Below are 10159 nucleotides of genomic sequence, written 5' to 3'. Positions count from 1 at the left end.
AAGTAATACTTTTTCATTGATGACCCAAATAAGAGATTCGTCTCACAAAATATGACCCGTGAGACCGTCTCTCACAAGTTTTTGTCTTTGATAATTAATTTAATTTACTCAGATAACGTATTTGCTCGAGATACTTAAGTTTCTAACAATAAAATATTGTTTTCACTTAAAAAGTTCCATTGCAATGATAATTAGTTAGACCAACCACTCCATTGCTTGTGACTCACTCTCGTCCCCACTTATTTGGTACAAATTCCAACAAATGTTTGACAATATAACTCGAATATTATTAAACTTTTAACTATATTTATGTAATATATTATTTCTTGGAATTAAGGGGCCAAATGTGCTAATCATAGAAGTTTTAATTATTCATTTATTATTACGTTAACTTTAGTGTGTATTTTTGTTTTTCAACGTTAGAATATACAAAACAATCACAAATAAAATTTATTCAAAATCTATTCTAATAAATTTTATTTACAATTTTACATTAGTTAAATAAATTGGGGTGTTTTAAATTTTAATTAATAGTATTAGGTTTTAATATTTATTAAAAATATGCAAATCGAATTTTAATTAAGTTTAATAATAAATTTAAAAATTACATTACATTTGGTTTAAGCTTTTAATGATGATTCATTTTGGTTGGCGGAATCTTGGTCTCACGTCGTCGGGTCACCACCTAACGCCGCCTCCACCCACGCTGTCCCACCACCAACGCGAAACCCTCATTATTTGGGACAAAAACAGAGAAATTTCCACCCCTAATTCCCAACCCAACTCCACCCCTCCCTGATTGCCCAGATTCGGCGAGGGAAAATTCTTTACGAGAATGCAGCAAAACCCATCTCCCCTGCCGCACATGCCAGAGCTTCCCGAAACTCCCACCATCGCCCCTCATACTTTCCCAGTCGATCCCACCTCGTCTTCGCTCTTTGACTGGTCTGATTTCCTTGATTTCAACCTCGATGAGAATTTCAGCGTTTCGTTCCCTGATTCCCTGGAACCCGAGCAACCCGGATTTGATCATAACCAACAACAGGAGAACTCGGGTCGGATCAGGAAGAGGGATCCCAGGTTGGTGTGCTCCAACTTCCTGGCGGGACGGGTCCCATGTGAGTGCCCTGAGTTGGATGAGCAATTGGAGCTGCAGCAGCAGGAGGAGGAGTTTGGTAGTGCCCTTCCCGGGAAGAAACGGGTAAGAACGGCGAGGCTCGCGGGTGGAAGCCAGGTACAATGCCAGGTTCCTGGCTGTGAGGTGGATATTAGTGAGCTAAAAGGGTATCATAAGCGACATCGGGTGTGTTTGCGTTGTGCAAATGCAAGTACCGTGGTTCTTGATGGGGAGAACAAGCGATATTGTCAACAATGTGGAAAGTAAATTCTTTGATCAATATTTATATGTTTCAATTAGTTTCTGGGTTGATTAATGCATAATTAAAGGAATGCTACAAACCATTATGAAAGTAGGTATTACTAATGATGGCCGGATCTAGGGCTCAGGGGGCGTGTGTGTTGTCAAGTTTATGTTTTTTTCGGGGTTTCCAGTAGCGGTTACAGATCTGTGCAAACGAACTACTGCATCTAACTGTATTTTGCTTAATTCGATTTTTTCCTTGCATGACATTTTCTACGTTGACTTGATAATGAAAAATATTCATGACCATGAGGATATTGCATGCCAACAATGTTTAAGTGAGCTCCTTCACTTCTGTTAAGGAAAGTTCTGTAGATGCAAGCCACTACAGGTTGTGTTTTTTGTAGATTAACAATTAGAAGTTTTTTTTTTCATGTATATGGCGCTGATTATAGTTGGTAGTGATGGAAGACCAATGAGTGAGTTATTTATACCAAGCATTTTTCTTATAGCTAGATCCTATCTCCTATTCCTTACTAATTGGGAAAAAACTTCCAATTTCGTGTCTCGATTAAGAGGGTTCATGGAAATAACATGTTCAAAAGCATGATCACTTCCTGTTTTAAATCCTGCTGCAGCTGCATGAGCCCTTCACTAGTGCCATAAATGTTCTCTAATGGAGACGAATTCGGTTACACAATGGCAATTATTGAAGGATCTAGACTACAATATTGCAATTCATTAGATTTATAGAGTAAGGTTCTTACCTTGACCTGATTCGCTCGTGTTTTATTGTGAAATGTAAATAACAAGGGCAGCTTAAAGTCGGAGATTGACTTTCAATTGTTGTTCATACATTCTTGCTACTTCCTGGTTGGCTGTGACTAGATTGTCAGTGCGGATACAGTAGTCCAAGCACTTATCCCCAGTGACGGAGTCATATCTTTTTCGCACATTGCTGTCCCTATCAATACATCATTTTCTTTCGTATTAAAACTTTTAAAAGGTGAATACTAACTGGTGCCAATTGACTATAAGTGTAGAATATAGTTTTCTCGAGGCGGATTCTGATGAAGCGACTTGAATCCACTGTTGGATATGCACATGAGGTGATTTTTTGGGAGTACGAGTGTCTAGTCTTGGCAAAAATAAGTTTCATTTAAGCTTTATTGTTGATATTTTCTAGCCTTTACTCAAGTTTTCTGTTCTGGGAAAATATGTATAATATGCGTAAGAACTTTTAGTCGGTGGCCTTTACTTTTGAGTTAAAAATGTTAATGGTCCTGTGACAGATTATTGTTTCTTGGCTTTCTACAACGCAAATTGTCCATGTTTCATTTGGTCATTGGCAAACTACTACTCCATTCCCACACCATTATTGTATTTCAGAATTTGTTTATTCCTATTAGATTAACTGCTGAAACTGTTGTTCACTTATTTTCTATTGAATATCTTGTTAATATATCTAAATATCTATTTTTTCAGGTTTCATGTTTTGTTAGATTTTGACGAGGGTAAACGCAGTTGCCGAAGGAAATTAGAACGGCACAATAACAGGCGTCGAAGAAAACCTAATGATTCTAAAAGAAGCGGAGGCAAGGAACCTCAGCCTGTTTGTCTGGTTGACGATGCCAGTGGTGATGATGACTCTGGAAAAGGTATATCAACCTCACATGGAATGGTGGTTGGCAATAATCTTAATTGAAAGACTTTTAACTGCCTCCCGCCCTTATTTATTATTATCTCTGCATGCATTGGTGGGATGGATGGTCTCTTTTTTGGTACTTGTATTTATGGGAGCATATCAAGTCGCCTCTTTTTTTCCAGTTATATATTTGGAGAAATGTTGTTCTGTGTGGTGATATTGCTTTGCTACAATTGTTCATGTTTACAATTAGCATTGCTGTTGGCGCTCTAATTGATATTTGATTGGCGGCAGATAATGTATGTGTGAGCAGTCAGACGGAAGAGAGACCGACAATGGTGGAGTTAGATGGACGTGTCTCACCTCGAGGCTCAGCTCTCACTTCCCAACATCTTCAGAATGATAGTGTTGTATCATTTGTTGCTTCAGGTGAAGCAAATCTAGAGGATGAGAAACAGAATTCAAAATATAAACACTCCCCAGCATACCATGAAAACAGGAGCATGTTTTACTCAGTGGTATGTCCAATGCCTTGGAGACTTGTTATGTCTTCTATTTTTGTTCATTTTTTAACTTAGCTTGGATTAATCTGCAATGATTAAACTCTCTGGCAGTGCCCTTCTGGCCGAATCTCCTTCAAGCTCTACGACTGGAATCCAGCTGAGTTTCCTCGACGGCTTCGAAATCAAGTACCTTAAAGATATATTTTGTGTTAATTAGACAAGCAGACAAACATTTTTCTTTAACATGCTTGATTCTTCTATAGATATTTCAATGGTTGGCTAGCATGCCTGTTGAATTGGAGGGATATATCCGTCCCGGTTGTACAATTTTGACGGCTTTTATCGCAATGCCAAAGCCAATGTGGCTTAAGGTAGTCAGAAACTTATTCTTTTTACTATGGATAACTTAATAATTTTGTGCCTATTTTTCAATATCCAGTTTCTGTTGACGTCACGAGTTACTTCATAAACTAAATGATAATTTTTTGTAAGATTGTTCGTTCCACTTTGCAAATGGTTAGCTTAGCCATGTGTGGTTTTAATTTTTTGTGAAGTTAAGTAATGGCTAGCATCCTTTATATATCCTAATTGTTTAATGTTTTTGCAATGATCAGTTATTGGAAGAACCATCTCTGTTTATAAAAGGCCTTGTTGCACCACCAGGAAATATGTTGTTTGGAAGAGGTACTATGCTTGTGTATCTAAATGACAAGATTTTCCGTGTCACAAAAGGTCAGTTTGCATTGTAACATATTAATTTTATCATGTAGTTTTTACTCATAAACTTGGTGTTATCTATCTTTATGATTAATCTTGTTTATTTATTTCACAAACAAAGCTGTTAATAGAAAATGTTTTACGAGTATTTGCTTGCTTATTTATGTTGAACATTGCAAAATGTCCCAACTATGGCCTACTATGTGTTTGATCGATAACAGCTGATTGTATTTATTGTATTCCCTTTCCTCCCTACTTGTCTCAGCTCTTTGGTTGACATGTCGATCACAATTACAAAAAGTCAATCTTCGTGTCCTTGGATTTTTACGCAGTGACAAACAATCAACCGTTGAACATATCCTACTCAAAGCTTTTATCACCGCTGCCATATAGATTTTTCAACCCAGGATCATGTCGTAAAGAGTTTATGAGGATGAATAAGAAATGGTGAAATGATACTGTCAACTTTCTTGTAGATACACCAGGCACATATAATTAGGTTTGAATGAAATCCGATAAATAATCTATAAATTGTTTGACTTTTCTGATAACAATGGTATAATAATTTAGCATATTTTGTTACTCAGTCCAGCGAGCAGGAATAAATGCAACACCTTTTGTGGAACGAAATAAATTTATGGAAGATAATATCTTTATTGCTATTATTTTTGCAACATTTTACTGAAGATTTTCCAATTCTTTTAATGCATTCCTAACATATTACTGGATCCTATGGAACAGATGCAGCCTCTATAATGAAGGTTGCGGTGAAAGATCGAGCTCCAAAGCTTCATTATGTCTATCCAAATTGCTTCGAGGCTGGCAGGCCTATGGAGTTTGTAGCTTGTGGAAGTAATCTACTCCAACCAAGATTTCGGTGTGTTTGTTATATCTGATTCTATTAATATCTTTATATTCGACCGTTATCTCCATCTTTAATTTGTGAAAAGGCATGAAGTATGCTCTTTTATTCATCAACTTTGATTCTTTGCATGATGTTATTCGTATGAAAATGTAATGGCTAGATATGCAACAATGCATTAGATTTTATGAAGCAAATTTATGGGTGAAGAGGAAAGAAAGCAAGCTTTGTTGGGATTGGGTGGATCCATGTTAAGAGTTATACGTAGGTGAGGTTCCATGTGCAATTAAGATGGATGATCTGCTTTACTTGATAGTATGTGAGATTGAGATTGATTTGTGAAGAGATTGTTTCACGTCATTAGGATGGATCAACTACATTACTTGGGCAATGTTAGAGGAGTGGTTTCTTATGTTCGTTCTGATGGAACTGTGAGATTAATATAGACATGTAATCGTTGAAGATAATAATGAGGTTTTACAAATCTTGTCTGATGCTTTATTTAGTTATGATAATTGACCATTTTGTGGAGTTGCAATATGAGTTATAAAAATGCTCTCTGGAATGCTTGCTTCAAATTATATTTTGAACAGATTTACGGGGAAGACATGCTTGGTGCAGTTGCATTTTTTAAAAGTGTTTTAACTATGATTGAGTGCTTTTTTTTTTATCGGTATTGAAATCTGTAATAAAAAATATTTATTACAGACAAAATATTCAAGTGTCGAAGCACTCAAGTGTGAAAACTTGAGGATACAAACTACGAAGGCAGTGAAAAGTAAAAACTTTTATCTCATGCAATAAATAATCAACAGATAAGTCAACATTATCAAATAGTTTTGAATTCTGTGCATTCCAGATGCAATAAACTGTGGCCGAGAGCACTAACAACCGAGCCTTGGCTAGACAAGATGTTCATAAATTAGAGTGGATGAACAATTTCACATTTATTAATTTTCTTTACTTGGTGTCTGTTGACCAGGTTTCTTGTGTCGTTTGCTGGGAAATATCTGGCATATGACATTTGTGTATCATCTGCCTGTTGTAAGAAAGGTGAGAATGACAATTTCGACCATCAATTGGTGAAGATATACGTGCCTCAGACTGATGTGGATCTTTTTGGCCCAGCTTTTCTCGAGGTGAGATATGCATTTGATTCTATTATACAACTATTCTTAACGCTTAAATTTCTGACAATGGACACTTTTTATCGTGCTAGAGCTTCGGGCATGCACAATCTGGATCTTTGGTCATCACTTCAAAAGTTTATAGAAGCATGCTTCTATTATACAACTATTCTTAACGCTTAAATTTCTGACAATGGACACTTTTTATCGTGCTAGAGCTTCGGGCATGCACAATCTGGATCTTTGATCATCATTTCAAAAGTTTATAGGAGCATGCTCTTTTGATGACTCCCAGTTGAACTATTAATAAATCATGTGGAAATACGAAATTTTTTCTCATTGAGTATCCAGAGAAACTTGGGAATTCATTTATTTTAAACTTGTGGAGTTGGGACTTGGCTAGCTCTATTGTTTTTATATTACGATGTCTATCCCCATTCGATTTAGAATGGCTAGTTCTATTGTATGCTGACTGCCGCCAAAAATTATTTTTCTTGTATCTATTTTATTGTTTTTCTTTATGTAAGCTAAGCTCTAGTTGACATTAAAGGGACATTGTATTAAGGAGACGGTTGGGAAATGGATTATGATAGAGATACTTGTATATGGATTTTCACTGTGAAGTTGACTGGAGCTGCTAGAAGAAGCGAGGGCTTGTGCCATTATGATAATGGTTCTTTGATTTCCTTGTGCAGGTCGAAAATGAGTCTGGCTTGTCCAACTTCATTCCTATTCTCATGGGGAACAAAGAAACATGCACAGAAATGGAGATCCTGCAACTAAATTGCAACACACTTATCACCTCCGAAGAACAAAAATTATCTCCTTCAAGATCTCCATGTGAAGTTTTTACTTCAAGACAATCACAGTTCTCCGAATTTGTTTTAGAAGTAGCTTGGTTGCTCAAGAAACCTGCGTCGGAGCAAAAGTTGACATCTCATCACATACAAAGATTTAACTATTTACTGAACTTTTTGATAGAAAATGATTCATCTGTTGTATTAGGGAGAGTATTTTCATACATTAAAGAAGTGATTGATGACAATTTGATCGACGGAGATGCTGATTCTGATATGAAGCTATTACGAAAAAGTATGGATATTTCAAGAAATATACTCGATCAGACCTTTCAAAATAATAGACATGCTGTTGTCCCAACTACCAATCAGGTAAGGTTGTCGGATTTCTTGGCATATCTTAAAACCAACGTGATTACTCTTTCTTTGGCGATTTTAACTTTTCAGATATTTTGAAATAAAATATGTAAGGTGGACTTCACTTGAAAGCTTTGGTTACTCCCATGATGTGTTTGAAGGCAATTTTTTTCTTATTTGGAACGATTATCCAACGTATGTATCTTGTTTCTTGCAGCCGTATGTGTTTCAGGCCTTGGAGAAAACATTGAAGAATATTCCCCGGGTGCAAGAGTTCTCGCCGGCTCAAGATGAAAGTGCCAAAGCTCCTCTTTTGAACCATCAGGTAGTCATGAACCTTAATCTTCACGAAAGGCCCAGAAACTCTGGTCGCATGTTGTTTACAGGGACACTTTGGGCTTCTCGACCTTTTATCATGGCAGTGGCGGCATTTGGTGTTTGTTTGGGGGTATGTGTAGTCATTCTCCACCCTCAGAGAGTCGGTGAAATTGCAACGAGTATTCGGAGATGTTTGTTTGACCACAAATAGCGTCAGCCAGACTGATTGGCAAGTCTTTACCTCTATCTGTGCATATTAGAATGTACATCACATCACGAATTGGATAAACAGCTTGGTGTACCAGCATACAAAATCGAATGTCTGCTGGTCTGGGAGCGCAGGCCACTCTGATAAAGTTGTTTGTACTTTTTATTTTTCGTAGTCTTAAGAAATCAACAAGATAGATAAATGTAATCCAAGTTTGGTGATTGAATGAAGCCTATGTATTTCACTTGGTGTGCATTTTTTGACTGGTTATTTTTGTTCAGGTTTTAGCTTCTAAGATTATAAAAAGCGTGAAAGAGGCAAAATTTCGGCCAAATAATAGATAAAATAAGCGTGTTTAGTTTATAAATACAATTTCAATTATTGGGAGCGAAAATAATATGTATAATCATAGTTCGAAAACACAACACCAAATTTTTTGGATGCAATAAGAAAATATAGTGGGTAAAATTCTACTTAAATTTCAAATATTACGGATTTATTAATTTAGTAAATCGCTCAAAGTCCATTAAGGAATTACTATTACCTAAGAATTTTGGTGATCAATAAAATCAAAATAACATTTAACCGTTTCAAGAAACAGCTGCAATATTTTGTTTATAACATGAACTAGCTCAACCGTCTAAACTTATCACCGTCTAATCTTCAACCGTTTGAATTTTAGACCGTCTACCATTCAACTGTTTGAACCAGAAGAAGTTCAAACTTCCCAACCGGTTGTTCGAAGACTTTATATCGAGTCATTAAAGAGCTATTTATTGCTCACTCAATGAAAGACATTCTTTGACCGGTTAAAGATATTCAATGGTTTTGCACCGTTACAAGTCAACCATGTTCTGCACCAATCTCGATATTGATATGAATTTATGTCACTTATATCCTACAAGTTCTGACGGTAAAAACAGTTGCCATAAATGGATACTCAGCAGTAACTCTTCAAGGAACGAGATTCAAAGCTATGCTAGCAAAGAGAATATTAAATGCTTTGCTAAAGAACATTTAATGTATTTACAGCTGATAGTGACACATCATTCCAAGGTTACAGGTTAACGTTACTCATCTCTTTCCGACCGTTGAAATGACAGCTTATATAAGAAGAGTTGGAAGTATGCAAGACAGATACAACAACGAGTTACATAAATCATCAAGCTTTCAACAGTGCGATTATTACAAGCCTGCATACTTAAAGAATATGAGCGCAATCAAAGATCATACAACTCATTGCTCGTCAAGCACGCACTCAACAGAAAGTTATCTGATCATTCAAGGATCATATTTGTGCTACTAAAACAGATTGTTTACTCACATCAGTAACCTTTTGGTTATTTGATTAATAGTGGTGTCTGGTGAACCGAGAGTTCTTAAAATCCAGAAGTGTAAAGTGATCACTAAGAATTTCAAAATAGACAGTGTGATAAGTTCTAATTGGAGTGGGCTGTTGCAAAGAGTTTTGTAAAGCCAAAGTCTTTTAGTAGAATCCTTCCTACAGAGGAAGAATGGGTGACGTAAGTGTTTTTCCGAATATCCATAAAAATCGCGTGTCTTTATTTTTCGAAAGCTTTTACATTTCAAACCATATATTTTTGATTAGACTACCAACCGGTTGAAACTATCATTAGAAATATAGAACTGTTTTCCGCACTTTTCAAGTGGTTCATATTTCTAACCGTTCGAGAAAAACTTTCAACCGCCTAAAAACGGTTGAAAACAAATTTTAAATGTAAATATTTTTCAAAGAGTTTATTCACTCACTCTAAACTCTTTCATGATTCCAACAAGTGATATCAGAGCGGTGTTCTCTCAAACATCGATATCTACAATTTATACATGACATCTTTCAACAAAATTACTATGTTTTTGTTGGAACTTTTCAAGTTCGCAATCTTGATTTTGATGTTAACAAAACTTGTTAATTTGTGTTACTAATAATCTACCTTAGTGTGCAAAAGCTAGGATCAGTCACGAGCTGTTTACATCGCAAACTGAAGAATCAACTGATCGCACAAACTGAATCAGACTAACTGTTACGTCAATTGACCAGTCCAGCTGATTGTCCAGTTGATAGGTAGTTCATCAGGAGAACCTCAGAATCATGGCCAGCCGAAGGAGTGTTCAACTGATGAAGAAACTCAGCTGATCAGTTCAACTGAACGAGAGTGAAATCAGTTCAACTGATTTCACAAGCTCAACTGAAGATCAGTTCAGCTGACTAGTTCGAAGCATCATTTAGAATCTTTCAGTTGTAGA

General features: G+C 36.3%; 1 protein-coding gene across 1 annotated transcript; it reads left to right on the top strand.

The window, feature by feature from the left end:
* The first annotated feature begins 648 nt into the window (after positions 1 to 648).
* On the top strand, positions 649 to 8138 carry LOC142551276 (squamosa promoter-binding-like protein 7). The gene is made up of 10 exons (XM_075660422.1): positions 649 to 1380; positions 2846 to 3018; positions 3300 to 3523; positions 3620 to 3694; positions 3772 to 3879; positions 4123 to 4240; positions 4967 to 5102; positions 6070 to 6226; positions 6910 to 7383; positions 7601 to 8138. Exons 1-10 carry the CDS (start codon positions 836 to 838, stop codon positions 7895 to 7897), a joined length of 2307 nt encoding a protein of 768 aa, XP_075516537.1. The 5' UTR covers positions 649 to 835; the 3' UTR covers positions 7898 to 8138.
* Positions 8139 to 10159: the final 2021 nt, after the last annotated feature.

The sequence above is a fragment of the Primulina tabacum genome, chromosome 7 (genome assembly GCF_025594145.1).
Source record: "Primulina tabacum isolate GXHZ01 chromosome 7, ASM2559414v2, whole genome shotgun sequence".
In the NCBI taxonomy this organism is placed as follows: Eukaryota; Viridiplantae; Streptophyta; class Magnoliopsida; order Lamiales; family Gesneriaceae; genus Primulina; species Primulina tabacum.
This window is presented reverse-complemented; position numbering and strand designations above follow the sequence as displayed.